The following is a 21,640-nucleotide window of genomic DNA, read 5'->3' on the forward strand; positions in this document are numbered from 1 at the left end:
AAGTCCTCCTTGCGCATCAGACTACTGTTGATTCAAAGACTGGTACAGCTCTACAAGTATTGGCGGTAGGAGCCAGGGGTGGGCCCCCTCTCTGTAGGGGCCCAGGACAAAAGTCCCTACAGTCTCCCCCTGATGGCTGCCCTGTACGGAGGCACCAAAAATCATTAAGATAAGCTACTTTTACATTGTACATTCTCTTGTTTTTATTTTGTTCCCCTTTTTATTTCTATAGTGTGAACAAATGATTTTGTTTCCCAATGAGTGGAGTGAACCAATCTTAGAAACAACTACAGATAAGCTATAAAGATTTATTTGGTATGCTCATTGCACATTAAAGAGCACATGGTCGTTTTAAATATAATTATACCATCAGCACTTTCACTTTATTTTTACAATATTATATATAATATTTTGTGAGGAGATCAGTGTTGGGATGCCTCTCTTTTTTTGCTGGCCTAGTTTCTCATGTTTATTTAAGTAAGTAAATTATAAGGATGTTCTTTGGTCTGGGAATGGGCCGCAGCTATGCCCACAACCGATACATCTGTTTGCACCATAAATTCCCTTTAAAATCATGTGTCATCAGAACTGGGGTCTGGTCCTTCACAGGTTATCACATCTTGAGCTGGTTGGGGCCGTCATCATGGCTGTTCCCATTCTCCGTTTTACGAAATTGTCATAACTCTCTACCAACTGATCCAGATTTCTTTAGGCCTATACACACTTGCTGAGAAAATGAGCGACATCGCTCATTTTCCCCCTTCCTGAGCAACGTTGCTCATTTTCTCGGCAAGTGTGTATGCCGCCAGCGACAATTGATGCGCTGCCCCGTGGGGCGGCAATGATAGTCGTTGTCGACAGTGCATGCATGCTTTATCTGGACTGTCGTCATGGACCGACATAGTCTAGTGTGTATGGACCTTTACTTTCTGTTATTGACTGCTGTAAATTGCAATCTCCTGCAATGGGAGTAGTGACAGGAAGTAAGTGCATAGAAAAAGAAAAGTCTTGTTTAAGTATCTCTGATATCCTCTGGTACACACCGAGAACATAAACTGATGCATACCCTCCAACATTTTACACAAAAACCGGTACAAATTAGGAAACGTACAAATAAGGGAAGGGGCGTGGTCACGTGTAAAGGGGGCATTGCCACGCCCCCTTTCCTGTACTTACAATGTAAATTTGGAGTGTCAAAAATCGGTACAAAGCCCTTTTTGCCATGTACAGACCATACATGCCGACATTCTGGCTGCTCTCTGCAGGAGAGAGCAGCCAGGTCGGCTCAGGAGGGGGGCAGGGGAGGGCTTTGACATGAGGAGGGGGTGAACCGGAGGCGGGTGGGGGTTACAGCGGCACCTCCTTTAAGCCACGCCCCCCACTCTGTAATACCTGGATCACTGGCATTACACTGCAGGGGGCGTTGCTATGATGACGCGATTCAGAAAGAATCGTGTCATCGACTGCCCAGACCGCCCACTTTACACACTAAGTGGGCGGACGGGCAGGGGCAACCTGAAGAATCGGGAGACTTGCCCGCTCTTCCGGGGGGCCGGGAGGGTCACCCGATTTTAAGTAGCCCCCCGGTCATTCCGGGAGAGTAGGCAAGTATGGTACAGACCATCAAAAAAGGTAATGTACCTGCCAAAAAGGTACAGTTGGAGTGTATGCTGATATATAAATGCAGTCCATGATTTTAAAAGTATAATAACAACATAAAGCTGTAGTGAAACTTTTTAATAAGGAATATTCTTAACTTGGCTATCTGAATATGATAACATACACTAGACACAGCTAGTTCATTAAACTATAGATAACATAGTGCTGTTTTATATGCACACAACTGTTTCCTAGACAGTTTCCTCGACTCTGAGTATCAGCCTCCAAAGCCTTCTCATCTGGCACAAGGCCTCCCATTACGACACAACAGTTTGATCAGGTTTCTGTTTCTGTGTCTTGCTCCCTAAGGCTACACATTCCTAAGAAGATAAAATTGCATATTCTCTTGGATTATTCTTCCTGACAGATCAGCTGCTTTTTAGCTGGAGCCGTCACAGAAAGCATAAACTGGCGTCCGTGTCACCCATACTCCATACCGCAGGAGTGTTCTTTGGGGACCTACAAAGAAAGACTTTAATCCACTGCAGTATAATGAAAATGTTTTAACTGGAGTGAGCGACGTAGGCCCTAGTTCAGGAAAAGAGGTTAGTCCTTATTTGTCCTGGTAATTACTGGCACTCAACGATTCCCTGCAGAAACATATTTGGGGAGATGTATGAAAGCTTGGAGAGAGATAAAGTAGCAACCAATCAGCTGTCATTTTACTGTCATTTTACAGGCTGTGTTTGAAAAATGATAGGAGCTGATTGGTTGGTGCTTTATTTCTCTCCAGGTTGATACATGTCCCCCGTTTAAACTTGATGTTTACATACCTATATTAACCCCCGAGTACTGAATATCAGCAATGTGATGCAAGCCTCATCTGGAATTGGTTACAATATGCTGCCTTCATAGAGTCTTATTTTTGATTTACTTCAACTAGTGATGAGCGGGTTCGGTTTCTCGGAAACCGAACCCCCCCGAACTTCACCCTTTTTACACGGGTCCGAGGCATACTCGGATTCTCCCGTATGGCTCGGTTAAACCGAGCGCGCCCGAACGTCATCATCCCGCTGTCGCATTCTCGTGAGATTCGGATTCTATATAAGCAGCTGCGCGTCGCCGCCATTTTCACTTGTGCATTGGAAATGTTAGGGAGAGGACGTGGCTGGCGTCCTCTCCGTGTATTGTTGATACAAATATTTGTGCTTGCTTTACTTATTGCTTAATTGTGGGGACTGGGGAGCAGCTGTATATTAATATAGGAGGAGTACAGTGCAGAGTTTTGCTGATCAGTGACCACCAGTTTTATCCGTTCTCTGCATGAAAAAAACGCTCCTTATCTGTGCTCAGTGTGCTGCATATATCTGTGGTCACACTGCTTAATTGTGGGGACTGGGGAGCAGCTGTATTATATAGCAGGAGTACAGTGCAGAGTTTTGCTGACAGTGACCACCAGTATACGTTGTCTGCCTGAAAAACACTCCATATCTGTGCTCAGTGTGCTGCTTTATTGTGGGGACTGGGGACCACCAGTATAATATTATATAGGAGGAGTACAGTGCAGAGTTTTGCTGACCAGTGACCACCAGTATATGTTGTCTGCCTGAAAAACACTCCATATCTGTGCTGCATTGTAGACAGTATATAGTAGGAGTACAGTGCATAATTTTGCTGACCACCAGTATATAATATATAGGAGTACGGTACAGAAGGCCACTGCTGTACCTACCTCTGTGTCGTCAGGTATACTATCCATCCATACCTGTGGTGCATTTCAGTTTTGCACAGTTTGCTGACCACCAGTATATAATATATAGCATTACGGTACAGTAGGCCACTGCTGTACCTACCTCTGTGTCGTCAAGTATACTATCCATCCATACCTGTGGTGCATTTCAGTTTTGCACAGTTTGCTGACCACCAGTATATAATATATAGCATTACGGTACAGTAGGCCACTGCTGTACCTACCTCTGTGTCGTCAAGTATACTATCCATCTACATTCTATACCTGTGGTGCATTTTAGTTTTGCAGTTTGCTGACACAGTGACCACCAGTATATATAGCAGTACGGTACGGAAGGCCACTGCTGTACCTACCTCTGTGTCGTCAAGTATACTATCCATCTAGATTCTATACCTGTGGTGCATTTTAGTTTTGCAGTTTGCTGACACAGTGACCACCAGCATATATAGCAGTACGGTACGGAAGGCCACCGCTGTACCTACCTCTGTGTCGTCAAGTATACTATCCATCTACATTCTATACCTGTGGTGCATTTCAGTTGTGCGCAGTATATATAGTAGTAGGCCATTGCTATTGATACTGGCATATAATTCCACACATTAAAAAATGGAGAACAAAAATGTGGAGGGTAAAATAGGGAAAGATCAAGATCCACTTCCACCTCGTGCTGAAGCTGCTGCCACTAGTCATGGCCGAGACGATGAAATGCCATCAACGTCGTCTGCCAAGGCCGATGCCCAATGTCATAGTAGAGAGCATGTAAAAGCCAAAAAAACAAAAGTTCAGTAAAATGACCCAAAAATCAAAATTAAAAGCGTCTGAGGAGAAGCGTAAACTTGCCAATATGCCATTTACGACACGGAGTGGCAAGGAATGGCTGAGGCCCTGGCCTATGTTCATGGCTAGTGGTTCAGATTCACATGAGGATGGAAGCACTCATCCTCTCGCTAGAAAAATGAAAAGACTTAAGCAGGCAAAAGCACAGCAAAGAACTGTGCGTTCTTCTAAATCACAAATTCCCAAGGAGAGTCCAATTGTGTCGGTTGCGATGCCTGACCTTCCCAACACTGGACGGGAAGAGCTTGCGCCTTCCACCATTTGCACGCCCCTTGCAAGTGCTGGAAGGAGCACCCGCAGTCCAGTTCCTGATAGTCAAATTGAAGATGTCAGTGTTGAAGTACACCAGGATGAGGATATGGGTGTTGCTGGCGCTGGGGAGGAAATTGACAAGGAGGATTCTGATGGTGAGGTGGTTTGTTTAAGTCAGGCACCCGGGGAGACACCTGTTGTCCGTGGGACGAATATGGCCATTGACATGCCTGGTCAAAATACAAAAAAAATCAGCTCTTCGGTGTGGAATTATTTCAACACAAATGCGGACAACAGGTGTCAAGCCGTGTGTTGCCTTTGTCAAGCTGTAATAAGTAGGGGTAAGGACGTTAACCACCTCGGAACATCCTCCCTTATACGTCACCTGGACCGCATTCATCAGAAGTCAGTGATAAGTTCAAAAACTTTGGGTGACAGCGGAAGGAGTCCACTGACAACTAAATCCCTTCCTCTTGTAACCAAGCTCCTGCAAACCACACCACCAACTCCCTCAGTGTCAATTTCCTCCTTACACAGAAAAGCCAATAGTCCTGCAGGCCATGTCACTGGCAAGTCTGACGAGTCCTCTCCTGCCTGGGATTCCTCCGATGCATCCTTGAGTGTAACGCCTACTGCTGGCGCTGCTGTTGTTGCTGCTGGGAGTCGATCGTCATCCCAGAGGGGACGTCGGAAGACCACTTGTACTACTTCCAGTAAGCAATTGACTGTCCAACAGTCCTTTGCGAGGAAGATGAAATATCACAGCAGTCATCCTGCTGCAAAGCGGATAACTCAGGCCTTGGCAGCCTGGGTGGTGAGAAACGTGGTTCCGGTATCCACCGTTAATTCAGAGGCAACTAGAGACTTGATTAAGGTACTGTGTCCCCGGTACCAAATACCATTTAGGTTCCATTTCTCTAGGCAGGCGATACCGAAAATGTACACAGACCTCAGAAAAAGAGTCACCAGTGTCCTAAAAAATGCAGTTGTACCCAATGTCCACTTAACCACGGACATGTGGACAAGTGGAGCAGGGCAGACTCAGGACTATATGACTGTGACAGCCCACTGGGTAGATGTATTGCCTCCCGCAGCAAGAACAGCAGCGGCGGCACCAGTAGCAGCATCTCGCAAATGCCAACTCGTTCCTAGGCAGGCTACGCTTTGTATCACCGCTTTCCATAAGAGGCAGAATTTGGTGGTGCAGAATTATTTAAAAAACGACAGGGGCGTGCAAGAGATGCTGTCTGTGGCCCGAAGAATTGCGGGCCACTTTCGGCATTCAGCCACCGCGTGCCGAAGACTGGAGCACCACCAAACATTCCTGAACCTGCCCTGCCATCATCTGAAGCAAGAGGTGGTAACGAGGTGGAATTCAACCCTCTATATGCTTCAGAGGATGGAGGAGCAGCAAAAGGCCATTCAAGCCTATACATCTGCCCACGATATAGGCAAAGGAGGGGGAATGCACCTGACTCAAGCGCAGTGGAGAATGATTTCAACGTTGTGCAAGGTTCTGCAACCCTTTGAACTTGCCACACGTGAAGTCAGTTCAGACACTGCCAGCCTGAGTCAGGTCATTCCCCTCATCAGGCTTTTGCAGAAGAAGCTGGATACATTGAAGGAGGAGCTAAAACAGAGCGATTCCGCTAGGCATGTGGGACTTGTGGATGGAGCCCTTAATTCGCTTAACCAGGGTTCATGGGTGGTCAATCTGTTGAAATCAGAGCACTACATTTTGGCCACCGTGCTCGATCCTAGATTTAAAACCTACGTTGCATCTCTTTCCGGCAGACACAAGTCTGCAGAGGTTCAAAGACCTGCTGGTGAGAAAATTGTCAAGTCAAGCGGAACGTGACCCGTCAACAGCTCCTCCTTCACATTCTCCCGCAACTGGGGGTGCGAGGAAAAGGCTAAGAATTCCGAGCCCACCCGCTGGCGGTGATGCAGGGCAGTCTGGAGTGAGTGCTGACATCTGGTCCGGACTGAAGGACCTGCCAACGATTACTGACATGTCGTCTACTGTCACTGCATATGATTCTCTCACCATTGAAAGAATGGTGGAGGATTATATGAGTGACCGCATCCAAGTAGGCACATCAGGCAGTCCGTACGTATACTGGCAGGAGAAAAAAAGGCAATTTGGAGGCCCTTGCACAAACTGGCTTTATTCTACCTAAGTTGCCCTCCCTCCAGTGTGTACTCCGAAAGAGTGTTTAGTGCAGCCGCTCACCTTGTCAGCAATCGGCGTACGAGGTTACTTCCAGAAAATGTGGAGAAGATGATGTTCATCAAAATGAATTATAATCAATTCCTCCGTGGAGACATTCACCAGCAGCAATTGCCTCCAGAAAGTACACAGGGACCTGAGATGGTGGATTCCAGTGGGGATGAATTAATAATCTGTGAGGAGGGGGATGTACACAGTGAAAGGGGTGAGGAATCGGAGGATGATGATGAGGTGGACATCTTGCCTCTGTAGAGCCAGTTTGTGCAAGGAGAGATTGATTGCTTCTTTTTTGGTGGGGGCCCAAACCAACCAGTCATTTCAGTCACAGTCGTGTGGCAGACCCTGTCGCTGAAATGATGGGTTCGTTAAAGTGTGCATGTCCTGTTTATACAACATAAGAGTGGGTGGGAGGGCCCAAGGACAATTCCATCTTGCACCTCTTTTTTTTCTTTCATTTTTCTTTGCATCATGTGCTGTTTGGGGACAATTTTTTTAATCTGCCATCCTGTCTGACACTGCAGTGCCACTCCTAGATGGGCCAGGTGTTTTTGTCGGCCACTTGGGTCGCTTAGCTTAGTCACACAGCGACCTTGGTGCGCCTCTTTTTTTCTTTGCATCATGTGCTGTTTGAGGACAATTTTTTTGAAGTGCCATCCTGCCTGACACTGCAGTGCCACTCCTAGATGGGCCAGGTGTTTGTGTCGGCCACTTGTGTCGCTTAGCTTAGCCATCCAGCGACCTCGGTGCAAATTTTAGGACTAAAAATAATAGTGTGAGGTGTTCAGAATAGACTGAAAATGAGTGTAAATTATGGATATTGAGGTTAATAATACTATGGGATCAAAATTACCCCCAAATTCTATGATTTAAGCTGTTTTTGAGGGTTTTTGTAAAAAAAACCCGAATCCAAAACACACCCGAATCCGACAAAAAAATTTCAGGGAGGTGTTGCCAAAACGCGTCCGAATCCAAAACACGGCCGCGGAACCGAATCCAAAACCAAAACACAAAACCCGAAAAATGTCCGGTGCACATCACTACTTTCAACTGTTTTTTTCTTCTTTAAGTTGTTAAAACATTTATTTACATTTTGTTTTAAAGTAAAATATTCAGACATGATATTGCATTGGTTAAATATATGTTCTCTATAGTGATTTTAAGAGACACTTCTAAGATGTAATTCTCTGTACAGCTTTCTGTTACAATAAGAATATTTAAAGGTGGAGGTGAAGATGTGCACTTATTATGAATACTACCGTATTTGCCGGCGTATAAGACGACTGGGCGTATAAGACGACCCCCAACATTTCCACTCAAAATATAGAGTTTGTTATATACTCGCCGTATAAGACTACCCCCTCTTCCGCACACCTTCCACGCACCAAATAAAACGTAAAAGAACATCAGATTTGATTTCAACATGTTAATTTATATTCTAATGCTTATGACATGCAGGAAAACTGTCACAAGGCTGTTTGTTATCAAACATGTACAGTAAACATAAAACAGTGCAAGTTTATTAAACGTAATTCACTAAAGAAAACACACTCCCTCCTCGGCGCAAGCAACACTCCAAAAATGTATAAAAGTATACCCTTGTGTGCATTTATTGTTACCGGTTTCACATGAGTGCCATTAGTATTAGTATTAGTGCCATTACAGTACCTGTCATTGTCACCATTGTACGGCCACAACGCGACCGCAGCGCCTCCGGCCAGTCCCTGCATCTCCCTGTAATTGGCACTAGTGCGCAAGTCCGCATGTGCGAGCTCTGCGTAGACGAGGGGCGGGCCGGAGCACCGCTGCTTCCCGCCGAGCAGAACGGGCCGGTCACGCCGAAAAGGCTGGCACCCCTGTATCGCACCGGGCGAGTATCGGAAGGCCACTATGGGAGCTATGTCTATCCCAACTGAAGTGCACCCGGCGTATAAGACGACCCCCCCACTTGGAGGCATGTTTTTCAGGGCAAAAAAGTCGTCTTATACGCTGGCAAATACGGTAATAATGATAAAAATGTTCTCTATGAATGTAGATCCATTAATAGATATGCGGATGTGTGGCTGTAGCGATTTGTTTGACCTCTGCATCAGGTACAATGGGGCAGATGTATTAAGCCTGGAGAAGTGATAAAGCAGTGATAAGTGGAAGGTGATAACGCACCAGCCAATCAGCTCCTGGTACTTTTGAAACAGTAATGATTGGCTGGTGCGTTATCACCTGCAATTTATCACTACTTTATCACTTCTCCAGGCTCAATACATCTGCCCCAATGTCTGGTGGTCACTAAATGGTGTTGTTGTCGTGTCCAAAATACCAGGGCCGTACAGCAGTAATCCTGCTCCTCCAACAATACCTCTCTGGAAATAAGAATTACATGCTAGCATCTCTAATTCTGCTATATACTGTACCCATGTTTATTTTCTGTTATATGATTTGAGTACACACATTATTATACGAGTTGAGTACAGATCTTTTTCCACCTTTTATGGACCCTGGAGGTTTGGCTGACATCCACTGTGTGCCAGGTGCTTTTTGGTGGAAAATGTGCCTGTGTTTAGGAAGCTTGCCTGACTAAATAGGCAGTTTGTGTTATTTTTATACTATTTTGTTAGAGGCAGACAGCTATTAAATAATAGAGCACACACAGCTGCTATTTTAAGTAACTGTGGCTTTTAGTTATGAAGAAGTGTTTTGATTCTGAATTAAGAATATTTGATTTTACATGTTTGCACTTTGGCTAGTAACTAAATAAATGTAGGACCATGTGGGGAATTTGTGACTGATTACAAATCACTCAAACTAAAAACATCAAGCATTATAATTGCAATCATAGAGGCATCTTCATAACAAACCGACATTAGACAATCTGGAAGTATCTAGGGTTTTCCCTTGATTGTACTCAGGCAGAGGCGTAACTAGGTTTTTCGGAGCCCAGGGCAAGATTAGGAATGGCGCCCCCAACACACACACACACACACACACACACACACACACACACACACACACACACACACACACACACACACACACACACACACACACACACACATATATATATATACACACACACACACACACACACACACACACACAATAACACACACAGTAAATTATGTACGTGTGCTGAAAATGGGCATGGTCACTCACCAGAAGGGGCGTGTCTACATGACGCGCCACCTGTTTCACGTCACACAGGAAACATTCTTTTCAATTCCACATGCACCTTACCATATGATGGTTTCTCACAATGTGCAACCTCTGAAGAAATGTATTCTCTAAGGAATACGGCTTCTTCAGTCGGTCCCGCTGTCCCATCTGCAGGCAGCAGTGTCCCGCGGGCGGGGGGGGGGGGGGGGGGGGGGGCTGTTGGGAGAGCCTTTGATCACCCACTGCTCTGCTCTGCAAAGCAGCCGGTGATCACTGAATACTTGCTGTGCGCACATGCACGGCATGTATTCACTGCTGGGAGGGGAGCGGGGGCAGCCCAGCTGCTTGGTGAGCGCTGGGCATGCCCCCAAAAGGCAGGGAAAATGGGTGTTTGGTGAGGCCACGCCCATTCAGACGAGGTCATGCCCATCATGAGCGAGGCCACGCCCCCTTTCCGGCAAGAGTCCTGATTTTGCCAAGGAGAAAGTTGGGAGGTATGCTATTCATGTAGGAGATCACATCGTGCCTGTTTAGTAGGAATGTTAATGAGGTCTGCATCATACAAAAGTGGTTCAACCAGACCAAAACCTCATGCCCCCCTGTGTCTCTCAGCCACACCGTCTCCCCCTTGCATCTCTCAGCCACACAATCTCCCCCTGCGTCTCTCAGCCACATCGTCATCTCCCCCTCGTGTCGTCTGTGTCACACCATCACCTCCCCCTGTGTCGTCTCTCAGCACGCCATCACCTACCCCCTGCGTCTGTCGTTAATGTATGCAATTCTTTATTGCTGTAAGTAGTGTATGTTTCATACATCTGCAGGACACCTGTGTGTCATCGATGTCTCTTCATAACTATATTGTTATGACATTGTACACTGATTCTGTGTTCATACTGCTTCAGAATCGGTAAAAAAAAGCATATTTGCAACAAAAAAAAGTTTCCTTTGTGTTAGTCTTTATTTATGTCATTTATCATAGTTTCCAGCTTTCTGTTTGTCCCCTCTGGGAGAGGACAACCAGGTCAGTTGTACTGTTGCGTGATGTGACCAACTAGGTGGTGTGAGGGTTCATGGCTGGGCATGACAGTGTGATTGAGTCATTGTGAAGCAGGGGCGGGGCAACGATGGTGTGATTCAGCGCAGTATGTGTCATCAGCAGTTTAGACCACCCATTCACTCATGAAGTGGCCAGCCAGTTCCTGAGAGACTTGCCCAGTCTTTTAGGCTTCCAGGAGAGACACCCAAGATTTGTGAGTCTCCTGGATGTTCCAGGAGAGAAGCCTGGTATACTTATGGTCCATTCCCCCCCCCCTTAGTTAAGCACTACTTAACCCTTGTGGGTTAAGTACAGGTGAAACTCAGAATATTAGAGGCAGTAATTCATGCAAAAGGGGCCCAAACCAAGTACTGAGTACATATGCATGATTATACTTTTCAGAGGGCCGACATTTCTGTATTTAAAATCCTTTTTTTATTGATTTGATGTAATATACTAATTTTCTGTGATTTGGGGTTTTCTTAAGCTGTAAGTCACAGTCATCAAAATTATAACAAATAAAGGCTTGAAATATCTCACTTTGCATGTAATGAGTCTATATTATATATTAGTTTCATCTTTCAAGTTGAATTACTGAAATAAATGAACTTTTGCACGATATTCTAATTTCCTGAGTTTCACCTGTTTATTATCCGCATGGATAAAATAATTATTAATCTAGAAAATCTAGAGGAAAGGAATAAAGTGTGAAATCTTACATGAATACAACAAAATCTAAAATGTGGGATACAAACCTCCAAAAGCAGAATACTGAATGGTTATATCAGCAACAACAGAATAAAGGAAGTGGGTTGTAACTGGAGAGGTATTTAATAACAGGAAAAGGGGGGTTATGGAGCCAAATCTTCTATATCTAAAAAAATAAAACCATTCAGGACAATGGTAAAAGTTCAGAGAAGGGTGACTGAAATACGTTATGGGCTGCACATCAACATTTATCAGGAAAGACTTGAAATTGAACATAACATGAAGAGAGAAGGGCACAGAATAGATGATATTATAATGACCTTGAAATCTATCAGTGGTCTTGGCAGAGATCAGGGGCAATATGTAATAGATGTGCAGGCTGCTCGGATATTTCTGCAAGTTTTTTATGATTGAGGACTTTGCTGATCTTTTGAGTTTTAAGGGAATACAAATTTTGATTTTTTTTAAAGATTCTAAAGGACGTTTTTTTCTGTGGATGGCAAATTGCATAAAATTTTATCCTTATAGGCCCTACACACTGGCCGATTTTCTGAAAGATATGAACGATCTCATTCATAAATGAACGAGAACTCGTTCATATCTTTCATTGTGGAGACTCCAGCGATGAACGATGCGCGGCCCCGCGCTCGTTCATCGCTGGTCTCCCGTCGGCTGTGCATGCAGGCCAATATGGACGATCTCGTCCATATTTGCCTGCACTTCAATGCAGCCGCGTGACAGGGGGGAGTGAAGAAACTTCACTCCCCCGTCACTGCCCCCCCGCCGCCGGGTCGCTCGTCGGCCGTATCGGCCGTCGGGCACCTCGGCGGCGCATCGTGATATGTGTAGGGCCCTTTAGAAAGTTACTTTGGAATTTATTTTTGCCACAGAAGAGCAGATCCAAAAGGAAACATTGTTGGCATAACTTGTTACAGAAAAGGATCACAATGTCCTTTTACTGAGCATTAACAGCAGCACTGTGAGAATCACTATAACTGTATATAGATTTGTTGAAGGTGGTTGATTGAGCTACTTATGAGAGGCACAGCAGCAGCAGTTTGAAGCACTTACATAGGGCCTAATTCAGACCTGATCGTAGCAGCAACTTTGTTAGCAGCTGGGCAAAACCATGTGCACTACAGAGGAGGGGGGGAGGTCCGGGGGGCACAGATATACCATGTGCAAAGAGAGTTAGATCTGGGTAGGGTGTGTTCAAACTGAAATCTAATCTGCAGTGTAAAAATTAAGCAGGCAGTATTTACCCTGCACAGAAACACTATAACCCACCAAAATCTAACACTCTCAGCGCATGTTATATCTGCCCCCCCCCCTTCCCATCCCCGCCCTGCAGTGTACATGGTTTTGCCCATCTGCTAACAAATTTGCTGCTACAATCAACTCTGAATTACCCCCATAGCGTTTCGTCATTTGTGGTATTTTTATGATTGCTTTAGTTTACGCTATCTTTTGATGGAGAGTTAGGTAGCGTTTCACGAAAATGCATGGGGGAAAGTCAACTTTTCACATCCCTCCCCTGAGTATTGCTCCTCCTCCCCCTGTACAGAGACCATATCTTGCTGCCAACAGAAGGTTGAATACAGTAGATTTCTTTCTACTTCTGAAAACATATGATATAAAAAATCCCTGCCTACAGTATACACATATCTACTCTCATTTTAGCTGAAGTTAGCAGTGTCTTCCCTATTAGTAGTTACTTCACTACCCAATACAGAGATAGAACACCTGTGCCATTCCAGCTGCCATCACAGCATTCTCTGCCGCATCTTTGCTGTTAGGGAATGCATCCCGGGGTGCGTTCCTTTTTTCGTTTTGGTTTTTCCTTTGCCACTTTCTATGTTTACTGAATACAGGTTGAGTATCCCTTATCCAAAATTCAAAATCCACATTCATTTTTAAGTCCGACAATGAGATATATATATAAACAATAGATTAGCCGTAGACCTGTGTAATCAGAGATTTCTGTGTAGACCCTGGCATGTTTGGGACTCGTGAGGTACTGTATACTGCAGAAATAATGGTGTTTTCTCGTAAAAATAAAAAATGCATAACAGAGTCCATGCCCCCATCAAACTTTGTAGTCCTCCGAATGTTGGGAGCAGGTATGTATGAGATGGGCACTACATATATGTCTACAAGGAAAAACACAATTTGCTATGCATAGTGGTGTTTGTATGTGGGTGGGGTGGGGGGGGGATATTTTTTCCTTCTCACTAAGGGGTCTATTCATGTAAAAAAACAAAAAATGAATTGTAACTTATCACTATACATCGCATCGGTTCAATGCGATATACAGCTATGCTAAGTAGCAATTTGGGGTCAGCCGGCAGGTCCCTCTGCGCATGCAGAGCATTGAGTTTCCCTGTCTTCTCCGCACCGATGTTCAGGTTGCGCCATCCTGAGATGGCGAACCTGAACTCCATGGAGAAGCGGAAAACTGAGCTTTCTGTTCCTTCATGAATCGTACTCACCATACAAAAGTATATTGATGCGATTCAGCCACGGAGCGGTGATGCCGCTGGAGAAGTCAGGAACTTCTCCCAGGTAAACCACTCTGTGAATAGCGGAAAGCAGAGAAAAGCCCTGTTTTCCGCAAAACAGGGCTTTTCTCTGCTACATGAATTAGGCGGTATCCTATTAGTTGTGGTGAGTTACCGCTGCTTAAGGATTTCCCTGGGGTTATCCAATTAGCCCCGTAAGCAGGCACTTATACTCGATAAGCAGCCCTAGAAGACCCATTATCGGATGTCAAACACATGGGTCCGTGATGTTATCATAGATCCCACGTGTTATTGGACGATATAGTGCCCGATAACACATGGGATAACCCAATAGCATTATCGGGGCTAAAAAGCCAGTTTTTACCATACGATAAATCACTGCATCTAATAGGATTCCGCCCTCAGTGTACAGGCACTTGGGGTCCTAATCCTGTTTCTTAGAAACAGAGAAAATGTAATCAAATAAATAAAAAAAAGGTTTAAAAATAGAAAATTTTTATAATTTAGTGATAAAAAACCTTTATTAAATGAAGCTAAGTCATATTGTTTATTATTAAAGCAGTTTACCTGCATGTAAAGACAAAATGTATCATACTTGCCTACTCTCCTGTAAATATGCAAATGTTTGGCGAACTGGGTGGAATACGGAGTGTGATGACATGATTCTCTGCAAATCGTGTCATCATGTCCTACCCCTCTGCTCTTGGAGCCATAATGAGAACATAACGCCATGTGATTTTTCACTTGTTTTGGTTTTGCAATGGTGCTTCTCTTCTGAATAAATTGATGGTGCTTCCCTGTTTAAGAAGGTTTTGTTCTGAGTTTTGTTTAATGCTGGTCATGCAACGTCTCTGTCTTGTGATGCAATTTGTGGCAGAGTTCCTTTTTTTTCTTTGTAGTTTGTACAGACTAAGCCCTGACCTTAGACTTGTTAATTTGCGCTATGTTTCATCTAAAGTAAACATACTAAACTTGGAGAATTAGTTTACTTCGTACAGTATTTGTTTATGTATTTCCTCTAATATAATGTCTTTTTATATCTAGTGTATAATTAATGCAAGACTTTATTTTATGCTGTGGCTGAATTCTATTTGCATACTTTGGCCCCCATGATTATAACCTTCTAAATTAAATGTTTTCTATATATATTTCAGGCCTCCCAAGGAAGTTGCCGTTTTTGAAGTTAAGAAAAGAAGATATCAATCCTCAAGTAATTACTATTTTCCTGCAAATCTAGAACTTGTTTCTACGAACGAATTTGGGAGTAAAGCTGAAGTCGCTATAGGAAACACCTATTAAGTTACATGATCTATCTATGTACATAGAACACCTTTTTTCTTTTTTTCTGCCCTTTTGAATATTTTCTTTTATGGTGTCTTACAATATACAATCCATTTCATACATGTACTAAATTACTTTCTTAGTGTTCCTTTTATATTTTGACTAGGGTTGTCTGGTGGTAATAGTATGGAATGTTCAGTCATCTGCTTCAATATTCTGCACAATTTTCCCATCTACCTTAATTATAATTTTCTTCAAATGTATTTCTGACATAGAGTCTGGTGTAAGCTGCTACTCAGACATAACCTCAAGTTTAAGATCCTTAATCTACATATCCAGCACTCCACTTCATCATATTTGTGGACGATGATCAGCTTTGAAAACAACTTTACATCATAGAAGACAATACACTGTTGTCTTCTTCAGCTGGACAAACAAGGGGCTGGAGTTATTACAATGCACTGTATTCACTGGTTCTGCCGACTAAACTCCCACAGAAGGACAGTATGGATCCCACCTCTGTTATGTGGGCTCGCCTTCTTGGTTTATTACATATATTTCTGCCCTGATTACTCAAATCCAGTGGAGCTTGTTGAGGTATCTGCAAATAATGTGCCCATGTGTGGACAGTATAAGACAGTGACACAAAGGACACCATGGTTTCAGAAACATTTCAATGGATCTGTTGAACCTCTCCTAATGAGGAAAAATCAGTTGATAGAGGACCATGTTCTACAATGGTGGCTGGTGAGTAAAATTCTAAATTAAGAGTCTCATACGATATTACTGACTTGTCTGTATGATAGGAGTTGCTGTAAATGTATGAACCCTTTAGCGGTTATTTAAAAAATGGCTCATTCAAGACAAGATATGTCGTATTATTTTGGTCAGATTTTATTTTAGATTTTTTATGATGGAGATTTGGTTAGGTAACAACATACAGTATAAATCTTGTGAATTCCATGTTTGGCTCTGATTGAAAATAATTTAAATGAATAGCCAATTGCTGAAAAAGAAATGCCTGCATTTTATGCAGTAGTAGTACATCTTTGTTGAAATGGATAAGAACGCTGTTCCTGTAACACTTAATTTGCTGCTGTTGAAAACTGCAAATCTTAAGAATGTAATTATCAGTTGCTTTGTGATTTTATATTAATATCTGTTATATGGGAACAGATTTAAAGGAATACCCTACAGACATCTGCAGGGTGCCTTAAACTACACCATCCGTGATCAACCTGCTGCTCTCCAAAATTAAAAAAATGTGTTAAGTACATGTGTTCCTGGTGCCAATAGGGGCAGATTGGTAAACCAAAAATTAAAAGGATCCTCAATGGCTGCGCAAAGCCTCCTATAGGTAAGCCAAAACCCTCGAGAATCTCACTACATTCAATATAAGTAAAGTAGAATACACCAAAAAATTGTGGGAAACTGCTAAATATTAGGGGTGTGTAATAAGTTTACGCATTGCATGAAAGATCAGCGAGAACACATCTGTAGGTAGAGTAGACACAATCTGCCTATTAGGTTGTGAACTATAATCTCTGACTAAAGTTTCTGTGAAATATCAAGGTACAGAACCGTATATAAGCAGTACAGCACACCAAAGAAGTCCACATGATCACTTCCTTCACAAACTCAACAGAAGCCACTGGAGCCATGATCTTCTACAACTACAAGAGTGATCTGCAACAGCAGGAGAGTTTTAACTTACTGCGAGCTGCCTTTAGGGAGGAAACATCATCTCAAACCACTGTGTTTGAGTGGTTTGCAGAATTTTGGTGCAGGAGATGGTCCCTGGAAAATGAGCACTGCGGCAGACCTGTGTCGGGTCATAGTTGAGGTGGACACCAGGTGACTGTGGTGACCCAGTGACGTGCGGTGGGGTGAGGCAGATCCTTTCCTGTCATACTAATGTTTGTGCCAGAGTTTTGCCTGCGTAAAGTATATGAAAAATATAAAAAATTATTTTGAAATATCATCTTTGCATTATTCTAATAATTTTTATAGCCAAAACTCTGGAGTAAAAAGTCTATGGCAGGTGAGGCAGTGCCTCACTTGTTTATCTTATCTGCACATCTCTGATCAAAACTCACCAAATTTCCAGGAGTTTATACTGCTGCACCTGTCTAGAATGCCCAGATGTATGTTTTGGCTCATATATTGTGTGTAGATCTGGCTCTGGTGCTAGTCAGTGCCTCCTGAGCTATTTAGCTCACCGCACATCCTTGCGTGTGGTCCACATTTCATGTGGATCCATTAGCTTGATACTCCATGAAAAGCTTGGCCTGAGGTTTCTGCACACTGAGTGCCATCAAAAGGAGGCTCGGGTGACTTGATGTCACAACATGCAGGCCATGGTTAAATGGTGGCTACTCAAACTCTGTTTGGGAGATCAGTGGTGATGAATCGAGAATCTGCAGTTTCGACCCTAAGACCAAGAACAGTCAGCCCAGTGGACCCCAGTTGGAGGTGCTCCGCCATAGAATTTCCTACGTGAGCGTAACATGGCCAAGCAGATGCTGGCTTTTTGTGGCCAAGACTGGTCATGTAGTTACTGCACCACTCATGCAGCAGCGCATCGTCACTGGGGACTGGTACTCCAACCAATGCCTCCTGCAAGTGCTGTAATCCATTTCCAGCCACCGTCCAAGAACTCATGCTTATGGTGCTCTTCACCATCATGACAGTGCATCTGCCCACAAGGCCAAGAAAGCGGTTGTCTAGCCTATAGACGCATCCAGGAGTTTGGTCATCTGCCGTACAGTCCAGACCAGGTCTCATACGACTTCTGTGTGTTCCTGCAAATCAAGCACAAGATGTGTTGGATTTGTTTTGAGTCACCTGAAGCTGCAGTGGAGACTGGAATGTAGAAGACATACCTTCTTCAGACTGGTCCAGCTGCTTCACCAAATGGTTTGAGCGCATTAAACTTTGCATAGACTCCTCTGGCGAATACTGTTAATGTTCACTTCGTTTGTAAATATAATACTTTTTGTGCATCTAGAAACTTAATGCACACCCCTCATAACAGGCGCTGGTATACAAAAAATGTTTTTAGTTATCACAATAATATATTGCATACAATGCAATACATCCTTTTTAGAGGAACTTCTCATCCTTCTATTTACTGGTGGTCCTCTTCTTTGGTTTTGTTTTCTCATATAGCACAAAATAAATAAGATCTAAAAACAATTTGTAGTGTGTTCACAATTTCTTGGAGATATTCTACCACGTGAAGAGCAAAATCATGGATAGTGATGATGGGGTACAACAACCTTATATGGTGAGGGTAATTTCTGTATATAAGCAATGCGTACCCAACTTACAATTAAAAAAGTGTGCAATACACCCATAAAAGTTTCTTTATGATTCTGGTCTAACTCCCAACACCACATAGGATATATCATGAAGAAGAATGCTGCGTACCATACTCCCTATATAAAAGGAGCAGATGGACACACAAAGATTTCTTTAGTGTGAGAATATCAGACCTAGAAGTAAAGCATACCTAACTCATGATCTAGCATGTAGTGATGTTTCTATAAAGAACAGGGAAAGATATATATATATATATATATATATATATATATATATATATATACATACATATACATATACCTGGCACCAAGTAGTAGCTAATTACCTGCAACTGTCAAACAGGGTTTACTGCTCCCTGATAATTAGTAGGAATATATGCAAAAAAATGTATGAAAGTGCTGGTATTAGCTATTCTTTATTTAAAATACACAATCACATTAATACTTTAAAAAAACACACAAAAAATATTAATACACACAGTAAGAAAAGAACATATATAGTGGCCACAAATGAGATCAATATGCTTATGCTATAAAGTTTTCAAAGAACAAGAAGCTGCTAATATTCTCTTGCAAATGAAAAAAAAGCTGTCCTCCAAGGTGTTGCAAAAAAGTGTGCAATCCACCCCATAAAGGTTTCTTTAGGATTCTGGTCTAATTCCCAACACCACATAGGATATATCATGAAGAGGAATGCTGCGTACCATACTCGCTATATAAAAGGAGCAGATGGACACACAAACATTTCTTTAGTGTGAGAATATCAGACACAGAAGTAACGCGTACCTAATTCACAATCTAGCAAGTAGTGATGTTTCTATAAAAGTTTCTTCAGAATAACTATCCGATGCGTCTCCGTTTGTCATATGGGTTAAGAAATGCCCCAAAATAATGAACCAAAAAGTGTTTATTAAAACATACATCCCATGGAGTTGAATGATAAGAATCAAAAATAAACTACAAAAGACTAAGGTGTCTATTCATGAAGCAGTGAAAAATGTGGAGAAGTGAGCCAGTGGAGAAGTTGCTTATGGCAACCAATCAGCATTGAAGTAACATTTATAATTTGCATACTATACAACTGTACGGAGCAGCTGATTGGTTGCCATGGGCAACTTCTCCACAGGCTCACTTCTCGACTCTTTTCACTGCTTCATGAATAGATCCCTAAAAACAAACAGAGGACGTGAACAAGCACTAATTGAGAGAAACCGGTTACTCGAAAAGGCACAAGTTCATACCTTTGACGTAGAAGTTTAGGTCATAATATCACACTCCCAAATAGTCGACACATTTCAGTTCTAATGGGAACCTTTGTCAAGACATGTCAGGAGTATGACAAACAAAATATTTAGATAACTGTCCACCAATCAAATGGTGGCAGGAAATGACATAATAATTGATCACATCACATTTATATGGTATAACTTCCTGCACTATACAAAAAATGTTGTAATCTACAAAACAGTGCATTTCTATTACAGGCAGTTTCATACAAAATAAAAGTCAGAAGTTGTTTAAAACGCACACTTCATGTGAAGGATGCCTGCTGCAACCGGATGTCCACCGTGACAGACGGGTGGTCTTCAGTATGCCGGCGGTCGGGCTCCCGGCGACCAGCATACCGGCGCCGGGAGCCCGACAGCCGGCATACCGACACTTATTCTCCCTCGTGGGGGTCCACGACCCCCCTGGAGGGAGAACAAAATAGTGTGGCGCGCGTAGGGCGGCGAGCACAGCGAGCCCGCAAGGGGCTCATTTGCGCTCACCACACTGTCGGTAAGCCGGCGGTCGGGCTCCCGGCGCCGGTATGCTGGTCACCGAGAGCCCGACCGCCGGCATATCGTAGTGAACCCGTGACAGACATCCTATACATAAAGTGTGTGTTTAAAAAAACTTTTGACTATTTTATTTTGTATTACACTGCTTCAAAATCTGCAGTCTCTAGTTATAAAGGTAAGTGAGGAGGTGTGAGGGGGCATGTGATGAGGTCTTATGGGCATGTGGGAAGGTCTGATGGGCTGTGAGGGGAATGTGCGCAGGTTTTATTGCCATTTGACAACTCCTGATCAACCATTAGCCTGATCAAGCTGCAAACTAGGGCACTTATCATCACCCCCAACTCATCTTCAGTATTACCCAGCTAGATGTAACCCTGCCTGCCCAGCTCTCTGCACCTTTCTGCGTGTATTCTAATGACGCTTGAAGCTGGCATAGTGTGCAGAAGTGGGGGAGGTGGGCGATGTGTGACCGGCGCTACATAGATGAACCGTGTTAGCGCAAATAGGACATATGCAGCACTTCACGCTTGGTGTAAATTGTAAGTTGACTCAAGTTTACCTATATCTGTTTGTGTATCATGTAAACTGGGAAAAGGGGGGTTCAGAAGGAAAAACAGGAAAGAGAAAGTGGGAGGGACCACAGTCCATATATACAGAAGCCATACAAAACTAAACAGAGCATATAAAATTCAGTAATAAACAAAAACAAACAGCACCGTAAACAGGTATATCAGATCTGGGGAAAGGGCCTCATGGGAAGATGAACCTATGCTGACAAGGGCATATCCCTAAGCAGTAAGTCGGCACCCTTACTTCGGTTACATCATGCCACCTAAAATATTGCATTAGTGATGAGGAAGCAGACGTAGAATACGGGAAGTCTACCTTTTCCATCAGGAAAACAAACTGAACCTTACTAATGACCAGGGACGTGCAGTCAGGGGAGGCAGAGCCTCACCTGTCATATTCCAGTGAAAATAGCTGTTTTTTACACTGATTTGTGTTAGAATACAGATCAGTATAAAATGATGCTATTGTCATTGGAATATGAAGTTGCAGCACTCGCTGCAAATGCAGAGAGCAGAGGAGAGAGAGAGAGGCACTGAGAGATCTGCCTCTGTCTAGCTGTCAAATGCTGCACTGAGCTGTGGGCGGAGCCACGAGTCAGGCATAATCCTGC

General features: G+C 43.4%; 1 protein-coding gene and 1 long non-coding RNA gene across 4 annotated transcripts in view; one reads left to right on the forward strand and one right to left on the reverse strand.

The window, feature by feature from the left end:
* The window catches only part of LOC135055755 (CMP-N-acetylneuraminate-beta-galactosamide-alpha-2,3-sialyltransferase 2-like), a 195,453-nt gene that overhangs the window by 97,851 nt on the left and 75,962 nt on the right, over positions 1-21,640 (forward strand). For 2 of the 3 annotated variants that reach the window (XM_063960178.1, XM_063960177.1), the window contains exons 2-3: positions 15,233-15,288; positions 15,635-16,106. In XM_063960178.1, coding sequence (XP_063816248.1) covers positions 15,816-16,106 — 291 coding nt within the window. In that variant the 5' untranslated portion in view covers positions 15,233-15,288; positions 15,635-15,815. Of the gene's footprint in view, positions 1-15,232; positions 16,107-21,640 lie in introns of all 3 variants that reach the window. The other variant, XM_063960176.1, reaches the window with a different exon arrangement.
* LOC135055757 (uncharacterized) overlaps positions 1-21,640 on the reverse strand; it is a 172,970-nt gene that overhangs the window by 73,583 nt on the left and 77,747 nt on the right. The gene's annotated exons all lie outside the window — the stretch shown is intronic.

This window comes from Pseudophryne corroboree, chromosome 3, assembly GCF_028390025.1.
Source record: "Pseudophryne corroboree isolate aPseCor3 chromosome 3, aPseCor3.hap2, whole genome shotgun sequence".
In the NCBI taxonomy this organism is placed as follows: Eukaryota; Metazoa; Chordata; class Amphibia; order Anura; family Myobatrachidae; genus Pseudophryne; species Pseudophryne corroboree.